The 25479-nt window shown below is 35.8% G+C and overlaps 1 protein-coding gene across 2 annotated transcripts; it reads left to right on the top strand.

Annotated features, from left to right (window-relative positions):
• The first annotated feature begins 935 nt into the window (after nucleotides 1–935).
• Nucleotides 936–15432, top strand: LOC126706529 (serine carboxypeptidase-like 18). 2 transcript variants are annotated; one of them, XM_050406050.1, is made up of 14 exons: nucleotides 938–1482; nucleotides 1593–1729; nucleotides 11239–11315; nucleotides 11418–11540; nucleotides 12895–12997; nucleotides 13112–13149; nucleotides 13283–13384; nucleotides 13530–13610; nucleotides 13707–13856; nucleotides 14041–14112; nucleotides 14436–14560; nucleotides 14742–14855; nucleotides 14986–15040; nucleotides 15150–15432. In XM_050406050.1, exons 1-14 carry the CDS (start codon nucleotides 1343–1345, stop codon nucleotides 15231–15233), a joined length of 1401 nt encoding a protein of 466 aa, XP_050262007.1. In that variant the 5' UTR covers nucleotides 938–1342; the 3' UTR covers nucleotides 15234–15432. The 2 variants fall into 2 exon arrangements, with proteins under 2 accessions (XP_050262008.1, XP_050262007.1); XM_050406051.1 differs by lacking the exon at nucleotides 13707–13856 and having other exon boundaries at nucleotides 936–1482.
• Nucleotides 15433–25479: the final 10047 nt, after the last annotated feature.

Below are 25479 nucleotides of genomic sequence, written 5' to 3' on the forward strand. Positions count from 1 at the left end.
TACTCTCGTACATCTACTGTCTCTTTCACGTGACCAGTTTAATTAACCATTGTACCATATATGTACTCTACTGCTTGCTCTACCAGCCTCTGCACAAGACAAATGTACTAATTGGATCTACTCGTGGGGGCTAGATCAATATGTGCACGGGCCACGGATCTCTTACAACCATTTTCACTGTACCCGCAAATCAGTAGAGCACGAGATTTGTGCTGTTCCATAATGTAGAGGACAATCCAGTCAGGCGCAAATTTCTATATGCTATCTCTTTACTCTTAACACTTCCAGTGGTGAGTAAAGAGGGAAAGTTGCTTGCTTGAAGTTTGCAATAGAAAATTTACCTTCCCTCTCTTATGCGTGTACGTAACTGTAAGCAAGGGCCAATAGCATTCTATTACTTCATTGATTGCAAAATTGAGATTCTAGAAGTAGCTAGGATTTTTTTTTTTAAGATTGTAATAATGTAATTGTAGACTTCACTTTTCTTAGGTACACGGAAAAAAGTTGCTTGCTTGAAGTTTGCTATAGAAAATTTACCTTCCCTCTCTTATGCGTGTACGCAACTGTAGGCAAGGGCCAATAGCATTCTATTACTTCATTTTTTTTTTTTTTTGATAGGTTCTATTACTTCATTGATTTGATGCAAAATTGAGATTCTAGAAGTAGCTAGGATTTTTTTTAAAGATTGTAATAATGTAATTGCAGACCTTCACTTTTCTCAGGTACACAGAAAAAATTTCCAACTTTCTCATTATAGAGTTCTTAAAGGTTTATCATTTATTGATTTGACCTTCAGAAGGTCCCTACTCGGTACCACATCAGTACCTTATATTTGGTCCTATTGTTCTTATTTCACGGTTACCCATTAGAATGATTTGGAACCTAACTCACTGACAATTTGAGCACATCATCACTTATTTTATTACTTCTAATCAACAACATTCCATCCAACGTTCTTGAGCTTTATTAATTCCCTAGGCTATTCACCTAACCTTCTATACCTACCCTTTTTTTGTTTGTTATGATCTATACCTACATTTTAGTATCAAACAACTGCGTGGGGCTTTTAATATTTAATTTGTTAGGTGACATGGGGCTTCTAATATTGTAGTTGTGTTTCCTTTGTCCTGTGGCTTTTTAATATTGTATTAGTGTCCTTTGTCTCTTGTGGCTAGGCCTGAAGTGAGGTTAGCCCTGAGTGGCTGCAAACCTATTTTTTTTATATTATTGTACTTTTGGTCATTTTAATATTCCGATTCTACCTTTTCAGTAAAAAAAAAAAAAAAGTACCAAACAACTGCATGCGCATAACTTTTTTTTTGAGATAAGAACCTTTACATTAATGTCTTCCAAATCAAGTTCGGTATGCTTGTATTTGCTGCTTCTACTGCTTGTATCAGGCACTAGAACTGCAGTCTCACACTGGATTGTCAAGACTCTTCCTGGCTTCCCTGGCGAATTGCCCTTTAAACTTGAAACTGGGTATGCGCTATTAGTTTCTGCAGTTAAGACTATCTTAATTCATTTTCTAAAGATTTTATAGAGAACAGGTTAATTGATTGGTGATGGTGTTGATGGGAATTTGTATATAGATACATTAGTGTTGGTGAAGTGGAATTCTTCTACTATTTCGTCGAGTCGGAAGGGAACCCGGGAGCTGATCCTCTCTTGCTCTACTTCAACGGAGGCCCTGGTTGTTCTGCTTTGAATGGATTTTTGTACCAGATTGGTATGATTTTCTTCTTCTTTTTCTCTTTGCATCTAAGGGTGAGTTTGGTTCAGTTTTTTTGTAAAAGTGCTTAATGAAAAAGTGGAGTTTTCAAAAAGTGCATAATGAAAAAGTGCATTTTCAAAAAGCTGAGTGTTTGGTAAAACCTGTTAAAAAATGTTTTTTGAAAAAACTGAGTGTTTGGCTAACACTTATAAAAGTGGCAGTTTGAGGGATAAAAATTACCAAAAAGGACAATGTATATATAAGAGCATCTCCAACAAGTTAGACAAATTTTTGTACTGTTTGGACAATCAACAGTGACATTTATCTTTTGCCTACCCACTTGATTCCAGAAGCTCTCCGGCTCTCTCAATTACTTGAATCAACCAAAGAACAGAGAAATCAAAACAACCCATACCCATGAGAAATCAACCCAAAGAACACACAGAAAAATCATTACCCAAAACACAAACCACAATCCAAAACTATAGAAATCAAATAGCACAAATAAGTCCACAAACTCAAGATTTATGAGACCAAAAGAGATAGAACACTAAAAACAAAAATAGCGATACCCAAACCCACGGCCAAACAACCATAAATACGCAGAAAGACAGAAAGAATGAAGAAGAAGAGGAAGAAGAAGAGGAGGAAGAAGAAAGACAGAGCAGAGAGACTTACCACAGAGAGGATAGAGCAGAAAGAAGAGATGGGAGGCATGAGAGGAGCTTTGTGCAAAGGGAGAGTAGAGAGATGAGATGAGGGGCGTGAGGCTTCAGGCGTTGAGAGAACTGATGAATTTTATGGGTATTTTCGTAATTCATCATCAGTCAACGGTAACAATTCAAACGTGCAGTGCACGTTTTGATTTATGGACCTCCTAAGATCCATAAATTTTGCGCGTTTAGACCGCATTTTTTACCTATGCCCAAAACGCAACTTTAATCAAAAAGTTGCGTTTTGGGCTGAGCCAAATGTAATTTTCCTTCATCTTTTTGTAATATGGGCTTTTTGAGCTCCTAAAAGGGCAAACAAACGCACACTAAATAACCCTACACTAATTTCATACTTTATTGTAGTGACTACACACTGACTAGTGAGTGAATTTTTAGTAAATTACATGTGCCAAGAATCGAGAAAGATTCTTGAAGAAATCACACGTGATAAGGGATGCATACTAAATAGAATAAATAAATAGCAAAAATAAAAGAACAAAAAAAGACTTTATTTTATAAAAAATTACTTTTTTATTTATTTTATACGAACACAAATTTCTTTAAAGTTGATAAGAATTGCATATCAGGAAATATCGAGTTCTTATGAAGAAACATATATATATATATATTTATTTATTTATATTATTAAAGATTATAAAATAATGTGAAATAAAATAATGAAATTATCTTTGAATTTCTTGGAATTCTTGATAATTTAGTTTCTTCGAGTAAATTATATAAATAATTTTAATATACTTATAATAAGTCACGTGATAAAATAGCTTCTTTTTTTTTGAAAACGCATCTTTATATTAAAGCTAAATGTGCATCAAAGTACAGAGCTTCCAAGGCCGGTTGAGGGGATTCCTCTAATCAAATCATATCCTCATTGATACAATGTGCAAAACGAGCTAGAGAGTGAGCCACGGAATTAGCTGAACGAGCAACACAGGACAGCGAACGGACATGTAGTCCCGTAGCCAGGCAGTGGACGTCGGAATACAAATGGCCCAACCTGGACTGAAACATGCGTGAGCTTGAAATGGCGTTCATAACCACCGAGTTGTCTCCTTCAAGTACTAGATCAGTGAAGCCCGAATCTGCAGCAAACTCCAACGCCTTCCTACAAGCCAACACCTCCGCTTCCTCACTGTCAGAGACAGCCGGTCCTCTTGCAGATAGAGCCGCCATAACCTCCCCACCGTTATTCCGAATCACCACCCCGAAACCCAATGCCTCACCGTCCTAGAAGATGGCTGCATCAAAGTTGAGTTTGTAACTCAGGCATGGCAGGGGATTCCACCTTGAACTTCTCGCACTAACTGTCGACACAATCAGTTGGACTTGGGACAGTTTAAACTCCTCCAAGAATTCACCAGCTCTCTTCACCAGTTGAGAAGGGTCCTAAATCACTCCACCAAATGTCACTGTATTGCGCTGAGTCCATATGAGCCAAGCTTGTACGAAAAACAACTCAAACTCCTCCCGAGACAGCTTCACCATTAATTCCTCTACCAAGTGCAAAAAATCGAGTTGGCCACCCTTTCCTTTCTGTAACTTCCTCATGCTCCCAGCCCATATGTCCTGAGCCACGCCACATTCCCACAACACATGCAGCTCTGTTTCACTAGTTTGTTTACAGAGTACACATGTACTATCTTCAACTACATGTTTTCGAAGCAAGTTGGCACGGGTAGGTAGAATACCATGACAAGCCCACCACACGAAGACTTTAATTTTATTTGGAATGTGCATCTGCCATATCTTTCTCCACACCAACTCGCTATCTCCTACCATTGAGCTTTCCCTCTGCATGCTCGCTTCCTTCCTGACTTTACATGCTACCTTATAACCTGACTTGACAGAATAGTCCCCATCTCTGTTGAAGAGCCAAAAAATAGAGTCAGCCATGAATCTTCTACTAAGTGGGATTCTAAGGATTGCATCAGCATCTTCTTTATGGAACTTCATCTCTATCAAATTTTTATCCCAGGCACCAACATTCCAGTCAATAAATTCCACCACCCTCCATTCCTATTCTACCTCCTGTGGTTGGTAAATCACCATGTTGCTAGGGTGATTTGGTATCCACTTATCTGCCATAACTCTAATATCAGCTCCAGTTCCCACCCTCCAGCAACATCCATTTTTTAGGATTTCTTGAGCAGCTAGAATACTTTTCCAAACATACGAGCTGTTGGGAGCATCCTTAGCCTCCAAGAAACTGCAACTTGGAAAATACCTAGCCTTGAAGCAAGCATATACCAAAGAGCCTGTATCCTGGATCAGCTTCCAACCTTGCTTGGCAAGAATTGCCAAATTAAAACACCGAATGTCCCTAAATCCCATGCCCCCTTCGCTTTTTGGCTTAGACATCGAATCCCAACTCTTCCAATGGATCTTCCTTTCATCACCCACCTGACCCTACTAGAATCGAGCACCCATGGCATTGAGTTCATTACAGAGCTTCAGAGGTAAAAGAAAAACCCCCATAGTGTATGTGGGAATAGATTGAGCTACAGCTTTTATTAGTACCTCCTTCCCCGCCCTCGACAACAGTTTACCCTTCCAACCCTGGAGCTTTTTCCAAATTCTATCCTTGAGAAAGGAGAAGGTTTGATATTTAGATCTACCAATCAAGGTTGGTAGCCGCAAATAAGATTTAAATCTTGCGACTTCCTGTACCCCTAACATGTTCTTAATCTCTTCCCTATGCCTTGCTTCAGTATTGCTGCTAAAATAAATGGAAGACTTTTCCAAATTTATGCATTGCCCTGAAGCCGAAGCATACAAGTCCAAGATCTCCATCAACACCTGCACCTCTCCTTGGTTTGCCTGGCAAAATACTAGAGAATCATCTGCAAATAGAAGATTAGAAATACAGGGAGCACTTCTGCAAATGGACATCCCATGAATCTGCCCCTCCATCTCAGCTTTGGCTAGAAGTGAAGTAAAACCCTTTGCACATAGGAGAAACAAATAAGGAGATAATGGGTCTCCCTATCGGATCCCCTTAGATGGTGAGATATTACCAAAGGGTTTACCATTAATGCATATAGAGAAAGAAGGAGTGGTAACACAAGACATGACCCGATCAATCCAAATCTCAGGAAACCCCATCTTTTGCATAATGCCTTTGAGAAAAGCCCACTCAACCCTGTCATAAGCTTTACTAATGTCCAGTTTCAATGCAATAGAGCCTTTTTTTCCTTTTTTACGACAATACATGGCATGTAAACATTCATAAGCAACCAATATATTAACAATTATAAGGCGACTGGGAACAAAAGCACTCTGGGTAGGAGAGATTATCTGGGGAAGTATTTGTTTCAGTCTGTTGGCTAGGACTTTAGAGATGATTTTATAGATGACATTACAAAGGCTGATAGGTCTATAGTTAGACATTTTCTCTGGGGATTTGATTTTTGGGATAAGAATAATGTGGGTGTAATTCACAGCAGGGTCCATATTTCCAGAATTTAGAAAATCTAATACCGCCACAACAACATCATCACCAACAATATTCCAAAATTTTGGGTAAAAAAGTGCATTCATACCGTCGGGTCTAGGAGCCTTTATTGGTCCCATTTGGAACAACGTTGCTTTGATATCATCCACACTGTATTCCCTCAAAATCTCCTTCATATCATCAGTGATTTTTTGTTGAACGGCATTCAAACACTCCTCCACCTGGTCACATGTACCTGCTGTAAACATCCTCTCAAAATAACTGGTGGCTACCTGACCAATATCTGATATGTCCTCCACCCACCTATTGTCTTGTGTTCTTATCCCCTGAATCAAATTTCTCCTTCTTCTATTTGATGCCTTAGAGTGGAAAAATTTCGTGTTCTTATCCCCATGCTTTAGCCATGAAATCCTTGATCGTTGTGCCCAGTAAATCTCTTGCTTCATTAATAGATCATCCAGCTCCTTACTGATTGCTAAGAATTCAGCCTTACTGTCATCTGTTGTCTCTTCCTTGTTGAGGTCTTCCACCCGTTTTTGGAGTGTTTTGATTCTCTCTGTATCAGGGTGGGTTCTGGTGGAGCTCCACGCTTGTAAGTCCATTCCAAAGCTTGAGATTCTCTCCTTTATCCCGTTCAAACCCGAGCACAATCCAACCGGTTTTGTCCAAGCCTCATGAACCATTGCTTCACATTCCTCCCACAGTAACCACGACTCTTCAAACTTGAAAGGTCTTGGATCCCTTGCACAACTGCTTCTAGGAGTTCTAATCTGCAAAAGTATTGGTGCATGGTCAGAAGCATGTGAAACAAGATGATTAACAACACTTGTCGAAAATTTCATTTTCCAACTCTCAGTTGCTACTGCACGATCTAAGCGCTACCTAGTGTTGGCCAAACCTGGACGTTTGTTGTTCCAGGTGAAAGGATACCCAATAAACCCCAAATCAGTTAGGTGGCACTGTTCCAAGGCTTCCTTGAACTCATCCATTTGGCTGTATGGAGGTGCCCGAGCACTCTATTTCTCATGAGAATGCAAAATGGTGTTAAAATCCCCTATGCACATCCAAGGACCCTCCATGAAAGACATCAAGTGATGGAGTAATGCCCACGACTTAGATTTCTGTGAAGACTCTAGCCAGCCATAAAACCCAGTCATGTACCACACAAAACCGTCCTCCTCCCTTACCCTTGCTAAAATATGGTTTTGTGTAAAATTAATAACATCCACGTCCACTCCATGCTTCCAAATCAGAGCTAAACCGCCTCCAAATTTGGGTTTTTCACTATGAGTTGATTGGGAAAAGGCAGGTCCTTACAATGCTTCTTAAAACCTTTCTTGGCCAGCCTTGTTTCCATGAGGAAACAAATATTGGGAGCTTGATCCTTCACCATTTTGTGACGGCTTCGAACTGTCCAAGGGTTCCTAAGCCCTTGGCAGTTCCAGCTCAGCAGCTTCATTGTGATTGGCAAGGGTGATCGAGCACCCCTGCCGCTGAGTTTAGTAAATTGTCATCTTGGAGTTTCCACCGTTTCACCCCCTGTTTCACGTTCTTTTCTGCATCTTCCTCTCCCACCAATTGGGCCGATCCTCTCTTCCCCAAAATTGGAAAGGATTTAACCTTATCTCCATTTTCTAGCCCACAGTCCATTTGAGGAATTTTGGTCCATTTGGCCGTGGGCTTTGCTGACCCAAGCTAGGTATTCTCAGTCACGTGCTCAGCAAGAATGGACACTTCCTTACTAACATCCTTAGAATTTGAATGCACCAAGTTTATATCCCTATGATTCGCGCCCCACGTATCCGTTACAAGTCTATCCCTTCCTTCTTGCACGGCATTAATTTCTTGAGAATCCTGAACTGTTTCCGTGTTTTCATTCATTCCTTTTATGTAACCGTCACCTCCCTTAGGGTTAGCTGAAACTATCCCTTGCGCTGCCGGAGCCTGCGACGCCTCACCGGTACAATCTTGAGAGTTTAATGGACCTCTGTTTTTGTTACTCGGAACAGAGCTCGACGACCCCTTTTTTACTGGAGAACCAGTACGTAAACCCCCGACCCTCAGCCAATCACCATATGGACACTCCACCTCTCCCACATTCTTCGCCGCAGCGTAGAAGCTTGTGCAGTGCCTGGTGTCGTGCCCTAGTAAGCCACAATAGTGGCAAAACAATGGCATTCGTTCGTACTTAAAGTTTACCCAATACCTCACTCCATCCAAACCTGCAATAAGACCACCCCATCAAATCAGTTTAGAGAGTGGAATAGATACTCTCACTCTCATGAACAACTTCTGGGCTTCATGTTTCAGCTTCTTCTCAACCTCTTCCACTATACCTATTTTGCTCCCCATCGCTTTAGCCACCATGGGAGATGTCATATCAAACGGGGCATCCCATATTTGGACCCACATAGAGATCGAGTCAAACTTCACATTCCACGCCGTCATACCCTTCCTTCATCTGGCTAGCAAGAGTGCCTGGTTATCAAAAGTCCAAGGCCCACTTTTGAGTATCCTTTCCATACCAAACTCTTCTTGGAATTTGAATTGGAGAAGATTTGAGCCCACCTCCACGAACTGAACCCGATCCTCAAGTGCCCAGGATAGCCGCCCTTTTGTTAAAGGATTTGCACATTAGGAATTTTCCTATCAAGCTCAGGGTGCAACTCTCTATCTCATCCTTTCTTCCCTCATCTGCAATCTCTATCACTTCTTCCTCTTCATTAGTTAATTTCATGTTTTCCAAACAATTTATCACGTCGTCTGCCATCCTTTCTTTTCGAAAGTAATTGATCCCCAAAAGAACTCTTCAAAAAAAGAAAGCAAACCCTCAGAAAAAATCTAAGGGAGGTAAAGCTCGTTAGATGAGAGGGAAAGCTCCTACGTGATAAAATAGCTTAAAATACATACTTTAAGACACCTAGTGCAACTAACTTATAAGACCCAAAATTAATTTATTATTAAACAAAAGTTTATTGTAGATTATTGAAATTATAAAAAAATATATAACGAAACCTTTTCAGAAATTCTTGGGATTTGGCAATAGAATTCCTCTTATAGCAACTATGGCAACTGTTTTTTTTTTTTTTTTTTTTTTTTTTTTAAAATAAGATGGCAACTGTACCGTACCGTACCGTATCGGCCAATATGGCCGGCATTTTCCCTACCTGGGCTTAAAACGGTACAGAAACACATGAATTTCGTTTTGGTTCAAATATCGGTCCTATCGAGTTGTATCGACTATACCAAACGAAATATCATATTTCGGCCAAAAAAATCATACCGGACCGAAATAGATCAGGACTTTTAGATTAAAAAGAAGAAGTTTCAGATCTAATGAAAAGATAATGTCTCTCACTCTACTACCATTGTCATTGTCAGAATGTCACCGCCACATTGTCGGAGCCCTATTTCGCCGATCTCCTCCCTTTTCTTCTTCTTCTTCTTCGTTAAGACCCAGAAGGCCAGAAACCTCTTTCCTTAGTTTTGTTCAAGTTTGGCTTTTAATATAATTTTAATATAAATTTAAACATATGTTTTCAGTTTTTAAACAATATTACATGTATTTTCATACACTTTTTTACCCATAAATATTTCTAAAAAAACTGAAAACTATTGTTTAAACACACTACCTAGGCCTTAAATTTCTTTTGGTTTTGTCCTCTCTGCTTGACCCAACGTTACTTCTTCCAAAGTTTCAAGTTCCAACTTCAGATTTTGAATAAAATAATTTTATATTTTACTTTATTGTGTTGTGTGTCTGACACCCACTAATGTGAAGATCAATTCAAACTTCAACCTTTTTTGTAAAAAAAAAAAAAAAATATATATATATATATATATATTAACTTCAACTATGGTACACGTACTACATAGTACACCAAAATAATATTAATGTCTAATGGATTTATAGTTTTAATAATAATAATAATAAATAAAATCTACTACCATGTGTCATCTAAAAAAGGTTTGTATTATTAATATAAATGTATAATGAATTTTAAAAAATTAAATTTTAACTAAAACTTAAGAATAAAAATATTTTATAAATTTATAAAAATATTTAATAAATTGTGTGGGTTTTGACTTTTACTAACATGTGTGTGTATAAATTTATATAATTAGCAATAATCTCGAAACGGTACATCAATATTAATTGGTATTGAAATATTTCGTTTTTCTAACTAAATTGAAACGGTTTCTGGAATGGTATTAACTCCTTTAACTTATAGTGCCCGCCTCTCATGACATGAGGAGAATAAATTTATCAAAACCACATTTAAGATAGAATTGTTATAAGATCTCTTATTTAAGATAAAAAACTTTACCAATTGAGTTAACTGGAACTCACGAATAGATCTTTAACTTCATATCTCATTTAATAACTTTGAGCGTCCCAATAAATTATGGTGTTTCCGTCACCCCATTTAAACATTGCCAAAAATTTTCAAAGTTATTTTTTATAACCCTTGAGCTAGGTTAAGACACCTTAAATCACATTTTTTTTATGGCGTCAATTTCACCCAGAGGACCACCGGTTATTGATAGTGAGGAGGCAGAAATATTAGCTTGCCGAAAAGCTTTAGAATTTGCAGTGGATGCGGGTTTCAGGGATTTAATTATTGAGGGAGACAATAAGGTGGTCATGACCTCCATTACAAGCATTCATAATACATCCTCTTGGCTGGGACAACTGTATGGAGACGTTAATTGCATTGCAGCAGGGATAGGCAACTTAACTGTGAATTGTGTTCCACGAACAGCCAATACAGTGGCTCATGCGCTAGCACGTTAGGATAGAAATGTTGAGGATGAGTTGGTTTGGGTGGAGGAATCCCCTCTGCCTGCCTTTGAAGCGTTGTATCTTGACTCTTCATAATATTCAATGAAGTTTGCTTTTGGTTTCAAAAAAAAAAGAGTAACATGCGCGATCTTTTGTTTTGAAAGTAATAAAAAACTGTTTGCCATAATCAAATGGAGGAATAAGCATTAGTATCAAATTATGCTGCCAAGCCCTAGAAGGCAAAACAAGTTGACAAAGTTTAACAAACTTCGACAAAGGATTGACCAATACCTCTCTCTCTTCAAAAAGGCATATTCTATTAATTTTTAACATACTTCAGATTTTCAATTCCGACTAACAAAAGAGAGCTTTCATGACACTATAAGCAGATATAAATTATTAAAACTTGTATACAAAAGTTTTTAAAATTTTTTTTAATATTTGTTTTTGTTAGAATTTTATCTAAATGTAATTTTTCTTTTTTTTCCCCCCAATTTTATTGTTTATTTTCAATGATATTTTAGAAAAATTTCATTTAAACTTCCATGTTCACTCGTAGGCCCATTAAAATTCAATATCACTGATTACACTGGGGGCTTACCAACACTGATATATGAACCAAACACATGGACAAAGGTACACAGTTTAGTACTTCTGCGATTTCTCATTAATTTCCATTATTCTAGACACATTTTCCTTCGAATTTTGCTTAAAGTGATAATCATAATGCTTTTGCAGACAGCCAATGTGTTATTTTTAGATGCGCCTGTGGGTGCTGGCTTCTCCTATGCAACAATCTCGGAAGCTTGGAGCGCATCTGACACAAAAGTAGCTGCACAAGCCTATGAGTTTCTGAGAAATGTGAGTGTAATTGATGGTGAGAGCCAATTAAAATGCCTAATTGTTACATTTAATTAGATATAATGGCTTTGTTAGCACCATTGTTGAATGATCATGGAGAGAGGGACGGGGTGTAGCCAACAATAATGCCTTGAGCACAACGTAGTCTATCTCAAACTCTTTTAGAGTTCACTCCTTCTCTCATGTAAGAAGGCAAAGTAATTCAGTAGCCCATACTTTAGCTAGGAAAGTTAAGTTTTCTTTCTCTTTAAATATTTGGATGGAGTTTGTTCCTCCAGAATTTTCTTTCCTTGTAATTGCTGATTTTCCAGCATGATTCTTAGTAACATCGGCGTGGATTCTCCAAAAAAAAAAAAAAATGTAAATAGTGTTCAACTCTTGTATGATGACACTCTTGCTCTTTCACCTAAAACATTTAATTGGAGTAATTTTGATTTTACCCTATAAAGTTTTAAAATTTTGATCTACTCCCGTAACGTTAGGTATTGTTTGGATTTACTTGCTTCTGTCAATGCACCATGCCTAACTATCCATTAGAGTTCAAAATTAATCAAAATAACCTCAAACATTAAGGGTGCAAAACCAAATCAATTGCAAACATAGAAGGTGTCATTGGGGTGCCAATTTGGCATTTAATGAAAGGCCAGACATAGTGTATTGATGGAAGGGAGCAAATCCAAACAATACCTAACTTTAGGAGAGTGGATCAAAATTTTGAAAATTTAAGGGGCGAGATTGAAATTATTACAAAGTTTAGGAGTATAATTTGCAATTTAATAGAATTATTAAGTTTGATGCAAGGGCTTTGAGATGAATTTAGCAAGAATTTGATTCGAAAAATGAAGTGTTCTATAGTTTTTTAATATTGAGTCTATGCTAATGCTCATAGGAGCAAAGACGGAGGTAGGACTTCAAGTTAGGGGTAGAAGTATTAAAAAAGTAATAATAATAAAAAAAAAAAATAAAAAAGCAAATTGTTTTTTCTTAATACATTGCAATGAAATCTTTTATGAAAAAGGAAACTTGGCATCTGTCTTTGATGCTTGTGTTTGCTACTGGCTAAGAGCAAAATTATTTTGTTTAAAATTTTTTAAAAGGTTAGGTTGTTTGTTTTGGATAAAATTTGTTGATTGCATTTAATTTTTTTAGCTTTACTATTGGTAATTTTTGTTATTAAGCTAATTTTTTTAGACTTGTTAACTTTATTTAAAATTTTAGATCTATAATAATTTTTTTATGGCCTTTAGAATTAAATGGAGACCAAGTGTAATTTTTTAAAACCAAATTGCTAATTTAGTTCCATGGAAGGCCAGCATATTTTTATTAACTCATGATCTGTTTATTCGTGACACAGTGGTTGATCGAACACTCAAATTTCGTGAACAATATGGTCTATCTGGGGAGCGACTCATATCAAGGATTGGTCACCCCAATTCTAGCCCAAGATATTATAAATGGTAACTTATATTGATCACAAGCATCTAATAGAGCTTACCTCATTGAATCAAGTCTCCGGTATACTCAATATTAATCGAAATCTTCAAACTTGATTCTTTTTTATTGAGTTGCAGGCAATGAAGCAGGAATTGAGCCTCAAGTGAATATCAAAGTACACAATCAAATTATTGGACTTGAATTTCTCTCTCTCTCTTTTTTTTTTTTTTTTTTTTTAATAATATAAATCCTTTTCATTTGGTATTTCGATGAATATTAGAATATAATGTTCTTCAAAATAATGCAAGGGACTCTCGCTTGGATGCCCACATACAAATTCAGATCTCGAAGATAACACAATAGTAACATTTGCACACCGAATGGCTCTAATATCAGATGCAATGTATAAGGTAGTTAAGGTTTTTTTTTTTTTTTTTTTGATAACAAGTTAAGACAACGTTTTGATAAGTAACTAAAACTAGCTAATTGGATTTCATTTGCGTTTCACATTTTGGCTATCATCTTCATAGTTGTTCTTGTTAAGTGCTATTTCAGTCAGCCAAAACTAGTTGCAATGGGAATTACATCGATTCGACAAATCCAAAATGCACCGAGGCAGTTGCATCAATATCCCAGGTTGGATAGAGTATCACTTATGTTTATTATAACATCATAGATTTTGGTCGATTATATGGGCACCAAGAATGAGTGATCGTTAATCTGAATATTTAGTGCATAGAGCAAGTAAATGAAGCAGATATCTTGGGTCCCAATTGTGCGTTCGTATCACCAAAACCAAAAGAAGGTGCTCAAGGAGTTCTTAAAGAAAACTCAAGAAATTTCATCCTACCATGGTCTAGGAATGGAGACTTTTGGTGCAAAGTAAAATTCTCTCTCTCACATTCTTGCACCTTTTTTATTTTTTATTTTTTTCTGTGGATAAAGCAACATTCTTGCACTTGTTATAACTTATAAATGCTCATTCATCCACTGGTTATAAATGTAAGACTGTACAATAATGGAACTAATTTTATTCATTGTTTTATTTGTCACTTTATTTTTGCAGAATTTTGATTATATTCTCTTTGACATATGGATAAATTATAAAAGTGTCCAAGATGCTCTTCATGTTCGACCGGTAAGTAATTCTTGATAGTACAGTACAATGACAAACAACAAGTTTGAGGACACAAACCTTTTCTTTTACAAAATAAACATCCGCATCAACAATTAAAAAAGAAATTGTGAATATTTTAAGTATACTATCAATGAAAAGCAAATGGGTGCTAAATAAGTAATTCTTGATAGTTCAATACAATGTAAAACAAGTTTCAGAACAAATTTTCTTTTACAAAATAACATTCCCATCAACAATTAAAAAAGAAATTGTGAATATTTTAAGTACTATCAATGAAAAGCTGATGGGCGCTAAGCTGCTTGTATTGTGAGTTATCTCTACAGGGAACAGTCAAAGAAGTCTTTAGGTGCAACATCACCTTGAAGTCGGAGTACTCCTACAATGTCAAAGATGCGTTTCCCTATTATAAAAATTTGACCAGCTCAGGCTTGCAAATCTTGGTTTTCAGGTACCAATCTGCAAGATCACTGCACTAAGTATTTATTTGTATTAATTATTACTTATGCTATTACAAATATAAAACCAAACTGAAATATAAGAATTAGTTACATAATTAAATTACAGCAATTTAAATTGTATGTGCCAGATAATTAATAATTTTATTCATATCTACAATTTTACTCTTGCAGTGGCGATCATGACATGACTGTCACACATATTGCTGCTGAACAATGGATTAATTCCCTAGATTTGACAATTGATACTGAATGGAGACCATGGTTTGTTGATGGTCAGGTTGCAGGGTGAGTTTATAAGATATGATATCGGACATAAGCATTTTGTTTCCTTCCATTTTCTTTTTCCCACTTAAAACTAAGGCTTTACTATTATTGTTGTTTTCTTATTGTTAATAATGTGTATATTATTCTCTAGGTACACAAGGAGATATACAAATAGCGGATATCGTTTGACATATGCAACTATAAAGGCAAGGAAAAGAACCATAATTTTTACTTCATTAAAAAGTTTTCATTTATTTATGCAAGCAATTAATTAAAATAAAATAAAATAACATTAATTCTTTTAAATTTGTGTAGGGAGCTGGACACTCTCCAACAGAGTACAAACGCAAGGAATGTTATGACATGTTCCATAGATGGATTCACTACTATCCTCTCTAGTTCTTTCCTTCAATTATTGCTTTTGGAGGAATGTTAAAGCATATTTTATTCCTAGTAATAAGTGTTAGGGTTTTTGGTCCCAGATGTCACAAGGTTAATCAACTTTTAACCGCGGACTTAACCCTAAATCTACTGCTACCTCATGTTGTATTTATTGGTGTGACTACACGAAGTTCCGAATGCACAGACTCTTCTATTATGGGCGTTGTTGCACATGAACTCCCTGTTAAGATTAGTGCCCTTAAATCCTATTATATGATGTTATGTATGATATTATGTATGACATTATATATGACTTAATGTTGTGATTAATAAAGTTGTTTTTATTATTATCTAAAATAATGGTAACATGAATATTTGGACATTATCATATAGTCCATGAGATACACAGTATGTGATTTAGTCACAGAAGATATAAGTTACAAATTCTTTGTAAACTCAGAATTTTAGTTCGTAGTCGATGATGAAATTGGTCATTTCATCTGCGAAGGCCATAACATATCAACTAAGATGATTTGTCTTGATCATGGAACTAGAGATTTCTAGTTGATATGTTGATATATTTTAAGAGTTAAGACATATTGAACTGGACCGTTATGAGATTTATTATTCTCCTAATGACTGTCAATTGAATAATAAATTTCACGACTTCTATTTACATGAACTCTTAATCTTGAGAGAATATTTGAAATGATCATGAAGTGTAGGTTATTTTGATATATCAAGAGTGAGATCTAAAGTCACGGTCAAAACCTTAGTATGTTGGGCAACCACATTTAGTGTTGATAGAACATATATTCTCAATATGAAATTTATAATCTCTTAACGGAGATATGAAATATTCCCTTGAGATAAGTTTAATGGGTTTGGTTATTCAAAATGTTAGATCTAACTACTTTAGTAAAGAGTTACTAAAGTATATATTTATGAAATTGGATTTCATAAATATATGATGAATAACTTAAAGGATTAAATCGGGTATTCAAGGATTAAGATGTAATAATCTTCAGAGCGAAAGTCTACATTTATGACTTTGTATTATTATGAATATTTTATGAAGGGGTTGAGTGTACAATAAAGTCTTGAGATATAATTTATTAATAAGGCCTAGAGTGCAATTATATTTATATAGTGGTATTAAATATAATTAATGATAACATTAAACTTGTCAAGAGTTGACAGAAAAGCTCAAGACCCATTGGAGTTAGAGTCTTATTTGTTCCCTTTTGATCTTACTCCAAGCCACATACTTAAGCCCAATTGGAATGGCCCAAGAGGCTAGCCCAATTAGATAATCAGTTATAAAGAGAGAAACATACAAAATTTTGTAAGAGATTGAAATTGTTTGTATGTGAGTGTTGGACACTCTCTTATTCTCCCTTGAACATACACATATAAACTGATTGAGAGACCACACTTCTTGGGCACAAGTGGAATTGGAGTGAAGATTAAAAGTGTTCCTAAGTACTTCTAATATTTGATTTTGAATTTCACCGCACCAAAGTACACTCTCTTATTCTTGTATTCTAAAATTTACATAGTATATGTTATCAATTACGAATAAAGTAGATCCGTTAATTTTTCGTTGCGTATGTTTTGTATGTGATACAAACATGCATTTTTCCATCACTTCCATGTTCATAACTTTGAAATTTCTACTAAAATATTTGATCAACAACTATGGTTAACTAACTGCAACAACTTTACTAAATAATTAGATCCAATGTTTGCATGTAGTCTCTAGTTGTAGCTTTAAAAGGGTTTGGAAAAACTCCAAACTTGTGTACATAACACTACCCTCTTACGTCTTAAAGAATGTGCTCTAGGGTTTGTATTCATATGTACATAAGATCCATCAAAATCCTAGATGAAACAGCTGAAAAAAGAAGTTGAAATTTCATTCTGCCTGAGTCTTGATCAGTCGAGACATGCAGTTCAACTAATTGAAGTAAGTGACTTTCAACCTTTCAAGCCTGTAGTTGAAATGCAATATTCCAGCACTCTATTTTTTGCATTCTTGAGCCTTCAGCTGTTCTAAACTTGATTTGTCTTGTTCCAAGGTTTAATTCAACACTAATCAACTAGAAAAACTATATTATAAAATGTTATATTTGTTCATGGTTGTCAATCTAAAAATATAGACTCTACAATAAGGATTATCATTCCTTTCATAATCTTCATTTAATGTACCAAGTGTGCCTTACATAATTTCAATTTGAGTTCATATAGTGATTCATTGCAATAGGACGCTTACCTAGCCAACATTTAGATCTAGCTAAATTAAATTATATATATATATATATATATATATAAAACTAATGAGAAATCATTACATACTTTAGAAATGTATGGTTTAAAAAATATATAAGCTAATAACATGTATAATTTGAATCTCTTCTTAAAAAAAAAGGTAAAATTTGAATAGTGTAATTGTGATTGTTTTTAATTGTACACGACATAAAAGATAATTCATTTGACACAAAAATTAAAAATTAAATGGGGCACGTGGTTCAAAATTGAGAATTTAATTGAAATCTAATTGGATTTTCTTTGATTTTAGGCTTTTAATATATATATATATATATATATATAAAATTTAGAATTTAAATGGATTTAGACTATTTGGTTTTTGTACCAAATAATTCATTTTCCACAAAAATTAATAAATTAGATGGACACGTGGCACAAAATTAGACTCCAATTTAGAATTTATTAAAATTTAAACTTTTCGATTTTTACACTCAACTAGTGTGTAACTCCATGCATGTGCACGGATACAATTAAAAACAATCATAATTACATAGTTCAAATTATACATGGTATTAGGTTACACATTTTTTAAACCATATATTTCTAAAACATGTAATTGTTTTTCATTGTGTGTGTATTTATATATACATATACATATATATATATATATATATATATATAGAATTTAGAATTTAATCGGATTTAGGCTTTTCGGTTTTTGCACCGAATAATTTACCTGTCACAAAAATTAAAAAATTAGATGGACACATGACACAAAATTAGACTCCAATTGAGATTCAATTTAGAATCTAATTGGATTTGGACCCTCCGATTTTTACACTCAATAATTCACTTGATAAAAAAAATTAAAAATTAAATGGAACATGTGGCGCAAAATTAAGAATTCAATTGAAATCTAATTGGATTTTCTCTAAATTTTGCTTTTAATATATATATATATATATATATATAGTCAATTTTAAGCTAATTAACAGATTAAGCCCAATTGTTAATGTAATTATAGAAATATTTTTAAGGTTCAAATGTACTCCAATAGTGATAATCCAAGAATCATTTAAGGAAACATTTTCAAGACTTTTTTGTAATATGTAAATTTTGGGTAATTATTGGGTACTTCTGGAGTACCATAAATGTGTACTCCCTTATCTCACATATCTGTGGGTTTCACTAATTAAATTTATGGTAGGACTCACAATTCATGTGAGGGGAAGAAGTGCACATTTATAGTACTCCGGGAGTATTCAATAATTTTCCGTAAATTTTAAGCTAATTAACCAATTAAGCCCAATTGTTATATAATTATAAGAATCATTTAAGGAAATTTTTTTCAAGACTTTCTTGTATTTTTTTTTTTTTTTTTGAGATAGTTACAACATACTGCTAAAACCATAACTCAAACTATTTCTCCCTTAGACCCTCAAACAATTTGTGTATGGAGAGAAGTCAATTTAGTTATGATGCTCTTACAATGTATGTCAAAGTTCATTTTTTAAACTAATATATAATTCACATAATTTAGAGAAACTAAAGTGTTTCTTTATGATATAAATTCATATTCCTCAGACCTTTTCTTGAGGCAGGAGGAAACTTCTTCAACTAAAGAAATATTGCAAGGTGTTGGAGCATTTTAATATTAAATAATTAAAATGAATAAATGTTATAACATAAATGTAAAGATGTGGGAGTGAATATGGAAGATGAGGAGTTAGTGAAAATGTTTAATCCCACATTGAAAAGGAGAGAGACTATTTTATTCTTTTTAATTGTAGTGATTAATGGGCTAAAATGAATTGTCTCAGATATTGGGCTAAATACGTGCGCAAGGGAGAGGTGAAGGGTGGAGGTATAAAAAATGGTATCCAACAATTAATCTTGTAACACCACTATAGCAGAATAATGGACCTAATTAATCAGAATAAATTGGGTAGTAATTTCGTGAGGCCCATTGAGCCTATAAATAGACTCATTCAGACCCAATTCAAGTTAATATAACATACACACACAAAAATAGAGAGGTTATTGGCAAAGAAGGTTGTTCTTTCTGGTGGAGCTTTGGACTTGAACAATCTCCTTAAAGAGAGCGAGTGTCGCGCCTTAGTCCAAATAGTATTGTGTAATTTTTCTTATTGAATTAATAATATTCAGAAGTACTATTTAGTTTCTCATCGTGTTATTTCCATTATTATTGTGTTTGCACCAACACAAGGCCTCTTTGAAATTTAAAGTGTCTGGGTAGAAGTGATTCAATTTTTTTTGGGTTTGATCATTGACACATGAAAGGGACATTATAATTATCATGGTAATAAGTAATAACCTTTATTTGTTTTCTTCTATCTAATATGATTTTGAAATGAGTATGTTGCTATGTCAAACAAATGTACGTAAAGTCAATTTACAATTCATTTCATCATGTTGCTTAACCCCTTTGATTGTTACACTTAAAAAGAAAACTAATAAAGTTTTTATTTTTTTTATGGGGGCCAAAAACTAAATAACATTGGAGGATACAGTTTTTATTTTGCGGGCACTTATCTTACCATCAAACGGAATTTAGAGTGAAACTGCACCTTATTCGTATTTTGCTACGTCCAATTTAAACTTTTATTTTCTTCTTTTTGAGAAGAATATATATATAATTTTTTTTTTTGAGAATCCTGCTTCTTTAACATTAATTAACGGAGGCCAAATCAGCCTGAACAACACACTGAATGTTTGGTGGTACATCTTTCATCCAAACAGTTAAATTGGACGAGTTAATTGCCCATCTTGCTAAAGCATGAGCTACATTATTTCCTTGACGGTGAATATGAGTGAAACTATGACTAACAAAAGAGGAAACTAAGCATCTAATGTCTTGAATCACATGTCCATGTAATGCTAGGGATGGATCAGTGCTATTAAGTTCTCTATAGATGGTATCTGAATCACCTTCGATGATAACTTTTGTAAGGCCAATCTCTAGAGCCAATCGATTGCTTTCCTGGCTGCCATAGCTTCCACTTGGGCCATTGTTGTTGGAGGAGGGGCCTGCTGTGACAGAGAAGTCATGACCGCTCCTTATGAGTTTCGGACGACTACTCTTATGCCAGCTCTTCCTTGTTCTGCAAAGATCGCGCCATCATAGTTTACCTTGTAAGCTTCTAACTCTGGCGGCTTCCATCTCCTATGATTCCTATGCTAGATCGTCCTTGTTGCTAGATGGAGATTCTAGAACTCTGCCTTCCTTTCCTTTGATAGTGGAAGGATATGGTTTATAGGACACACAGCTTCCTTCAACCTGACTAGGTTTCTGCGGTTCCAAATGGCCCAGCCCGTGAATGCTAAAAGTTTAGCATCCTTCTTTTCAATAAAAGCTTTCTGGAAAATTTCTTTAACACTACATTGCTGCAAAGCCGAAAGCCAGCTCCATTGTGGATCCGAGCTCCAAACCACCTGCAAGTTAGAACAATAGAAAATAGCATGTGCACAATCCTCATCATTCACTTTACAATTTTCACAAAGGGCAAACGTAGTGATCTTTCTGTGGAGCAAATTTCTCTTTGTTGGTAGTGCTTCTTTACATGCTTGCCACACAAAGCTTTTTATTTTGCTAGGCACCTCCATTCCCCATAGATTTCTCCAAAATTCTGAATCATGAGTTGATCTTTGTATTGCAACAGAGTTGTCTTGCAAGAACTTGTAACCTGACTGTATTGAGTAATAGCCTGATGGAGTAAAAGGCTAGACAATTACATCAGGCTGATTGGTAAAACTTAGAGGTATGCTTTTAATGATTTCAGTTTCAGCTTTCTCAAAAACATGGTCAATCACTTCAGTTCACCACCTTCTATGAACTGGGTCAAGCAGTACCTCAACATATGAATTTTCTTGTCCAAATATCACCAGAGTAGTAATTCTGGCCTTATGTTTTGTTGGAAGCCAGCTGTCAACCCAAATCTTGATTTGTTTCCCATCACCTACTCTCCACAATGCTCCCTTAGCTATCACATCTCGGCCTATAAGAATACTTCTCCATGCATAAGAGGCTGAAGAAGAGTCTTTTGCCTCTAAGATCGTTCCTCTAGGGAAAAATCTTGCTTTGAACACTATGGAAAAGAGAATTTTCATCATGGAGGAGTCGCCATGCCAATTTAGCCAACATAGCCTCATTAAACATCATGAGATCCTTAAATCCCATGCCCCCTTGATATTTATGTTGACACAAATCATCCCACTTCACCCAATGGACTTTTCTTCTATCTCCCCTTTGACTCCACCAAAACTTCCGAATAAGAGATTCTAACTCATGGCACAAAGTGACCGGGAGTTTAAAACAACTCATGGTATATATGGGTATGGCCTGAATAACAGATTTTATTAACACTTCCCTTTCAGCTTGTGATAATAATTTTCCTTTCCAACCTTGTTGGCGCTTCCAAACTCTTTGCTTCAAGTGCTTAAAACTTACCCTCTTATTTCTCCCCACCATAGATGGCAAACCAAGATATTCTTCATAATTTTTCAAAGTAGTCACTTCCAAATCATCCATAATTTTTTGTTGCATGTCAATGGGGGTGGACTTACTAAAAAAGAGTGCCGTTTTATCTCTATTTAAGTTTTGCCCCGAAACTTTTTCATAAGAGGATAGAATCTCCAACACTTTTTGACAATCATGTGATGTTGCCCTGTAAAACAAGAGACTATCGTCTGCAAAAAATAAGTGTGTTAGTTTTGAAAGCCCATTTGCACCATGACATCTTTTAAAAAAGACCACTCAACATGATCATAAGCTTTGCTCATGTCTAGTTTGGGTGCCATATAACCAGACTTCCCGGAGTTGTGGTTCTTCATGTAGCGTAAGGTCTCATAAGCTACTAGGATGTTATCCATGATGAGACGACCTTTAATAAAGGCACTTTGGTGTTCGGAGACAATATAGGGCAGCACCTTCTTCAACCTATTAGCAAGCACCTTAGAGAAGATTTTATACAACACATTACAAAGAGAAATTGATCTAAACTCCGTCACCCTCTTTGGGTTTTTTTAATTTATTTTAGGGATCAACATCACAAAAGTATGATTTAAAGGGCTGGGAAGGGAACCTAAATTCAAGAAATTTAGGATAGAGTCACTTACATCGCCTCTTACCAAATCCAAAAAATTCTAATAGAACAATGGAGGCATTCCGTCCGGACCCGGAGCTTTTAAAGGTACCATTTGCTTCAAGGCATTGTCAATTTCCCATGCTTGGAACTCCCTGGTTAGAATTTGATGCAGGAGATGCAAGAAAATTATTATTTAATATTATTTATATTCGCAAGTCAATTGTATTTTTATGTTTTAGGTCCTAGTAATTTATTGGGCTATTAGTATTTATTGTACTTCTTGAGGAGATAGTTGAGATTTTGATGAATGAAAACAATGGCCGTTTGGTCTTTCTTTGGTCTGATGCTGACTCCAGGTCTACCCTAGGTGTTGACTCCTAGTGGTTTTCCTGCTTGGTGCTGACTCCAAGCAAGGCCTAAGTGCTAACTCCTAGGTCATATCCTTTTATTTTATTGTTGTTTCAATTTTGTTCTGGTTGTCCTGCGTCAATTTTGGTATGAGAGCAAATACTGATCTGTTTGAAGCATCATCGCAAGTCAATCTAGAACCAGACAAAAAAAAGCTTTCACCATATATTTTCCACCACAAGAAATCCAGCCACCACACCACCTTCAAAATCCCTTCACGACATCTCTGCTAAACCACATCAGAAAACCATCTCTCAATACCCACACGTATCAAGCCACCAGAAGGTTACCCGTCAACCAAAGCCCTTTGACCCAACAACCAACAAACCTCATCTGTCAATCTTGGCCACCGTTGAAGCACTACACCAGCTGCCAGAAAAGCCAGCCACCACAACCCACAAACCACAAAAAAAAAAAAAAAAAAAGAACCCATGCAAGCCATTAGCCACCAACCGAGACCCATAAATCAACCCTCAGCTGCCGCCGCCCATCAGCCACCGCCGCCGACACCATCTTCGCCCCTGACCACCTTCGTTGAGGTCGTCAGCCACCGCCGATGCAAGACCCGAGATAGGTAGCTGTCACTCCGCCGCAGTCTTCCCCGTCTTGCGTCACCGCAGTCGTTAACCACTAGCACCGTTATCCATCGCCGAGCCGATTATCTCATCTCTTTTAGTTTCTGTGGTTTTCTTTTTAAGTCTGTACTTGAGTTTCTTTTAAAGTCCTTCATTTGAGTTTCTTAAGTTCGTGTCTGTAGTTCTTAACGCAGCAGTGCATTTTATTATTTTGCACCAAAAAAAAAAAAAAGTTAAGTGTTGTTGCTGCCAGCCCATTGCACGTATGGGCCCTTAAGTTGTTATCCACAGACCCTTTGTGCAAACAGACCCATTTGCTGAAGGAGCCAAGCCCATGATTGTAGTGCAGTAAGTTGGCCACTAACAAAGAGAATCACAGCAACTATTTGTTGAAGCACTATTTTAGAGAATCATGGTAGTATTAGAAGCACCGTACTTTGATGGTTATGAAACTTATCCACGAGATTTTGTTAACTGGATGAATGGGATGGAGCAATTCTTTGAGCAAGCAAATTTTGCAGATAACAACAAGGTTAGGTATGCCAAGTTAAAGCTAAGAGGTAAAGCACAAAGGTTTTGGGAGAAGCTTGAATATTTCCACTATATGAATTATGAACCTGCTATTAGTGTGTGGGAAGATATGAAAGAAAAGCTTTGTGATGAGTATTTGTCGCCATACTATCGAGCTAAGTATCTACCCCAATCTCAGTGTAGTACTTTTCAAGTTAAAGCAAATACGATGAATCCTCATCCTTATCCCATTTCATGTCCTCAGTGCACTTTTGGACAATCTATCAAGGAATTAAAGGAATTGTCTATAAAGCTCGTGAAAGATGTTCAAGACATGATTGCTCAGATGAAACAAATGAAGACCCAAACTGATTCAATTGGGAAACCAAGGATAATTGATCACAATGAACTTATTGCTGCCCCCATAAAAGACAACATTGATGGTGATATCTTGGTCGTGGAGAATCCTCCAGCAACACCAAAGCCTAACGTTGACACAGATGTACATGCCTAGACAAGTGTTGCTTTAACATGCGTGCAAGGAAATGAATCTACTGAAGAGCAGCAAGGTGAAAAGATGGTGCCTAAAGAGAGTATTATGTTAGAGGGTGCACATGATGTGAAAGTTGAAGTTGTTGAATGTGCTTCTAATCAACCCTCCATAGTCCTTGAAGATCTACATCTTGGTGAAGTCAAAGAGGTTAAAACCATAGTGTTTCCTATGGTTCATAAGGTTCAAAAAGAGATTATACTAATTCCACGCATTGATTTTGTTATTCCAAATGAGTTTGATGTGGTGGAATTCAAGGTTTTTCTTTTCCCTGTGCTCCCTAAGGTGATTTCAGACTTGAAACAAGTGTTATTTGTCAGCATCCTAATCCTTCAATGCTTTAAAACTCGAGGTTGAGGTTTCTCCAATTAGAGGAGAATGATGCGGGAGATGCAAGAAAATTATTATTTAATATTATTTATATTCGCAAGTCAATTGTATTTTTATGTTTTAGGTCCTAGTAATTTATTGGGCTATTTGTATTTTAATTTAGGAAGCAAGGTTATTTTTGTAATAAGGCAATTACGGTTTCCTACCCAATTAGAACTAGGGTTTAGCAATCCTTTATAAGCAACCTATTGTACTTCTTGAGGAGATAGTTGATATTTTGATGAATGAAAACAATGGCCGTTTGGTCTTTCTTTGGTCTGGTGCTGACTCTAGGTCTACCCTAGGTGCTGACTCCTAGTGGTTTCTCCACTTGGTGCTGACTCCAAGCAAGGCCTAAGTGCTGATTCCTAGGTCATATCCTTTTATTTTATTGTTATTTCAGTTTTTTTTTTGGTTGTCCTATGTCAGAATCCCATTCATTTCCTCGGTCACCACTTTAGGAATGGAGTCAATCTCAA

Source organism: Quercus robur, chromosome 11 (assembly GCF_932294415.1).
Source record: "Quercus robur chromosome 11, dhQueRobu3.1, whole genome shotgun sequence".
NCBI classification, from domain to species: Eukaryota; Viridiplantae; Streptophyta; class Magnoliopsida; order Fagales; family Fagaceae; genus Quercus; species Quercus robur.

Bases quoted from the DNA above. Each gene is read 5' to 3' on its own strand.
- LOC126706529 (XM_050406050.1), top strand. From the start codon at position 1,343: ATGTCTTCCAAATCAAGTTCGGTATGCTTGTATTTGCTGCTTCTACTG. The intron at 1,730-11,238 runs GTATGATTTTCT...GTTCACTCGTAG, and splicing joins TGGATTTTTGTACCAGATTG to GCCCATTAAAATTCAATATC. The intron at 13,150-13,282 runs GTACACAATCAA...AAATAATGCAAG, and splicing joins AGCCTCAAGTGAATATCAAA to GGACTCTCGCTTGGATGCCC.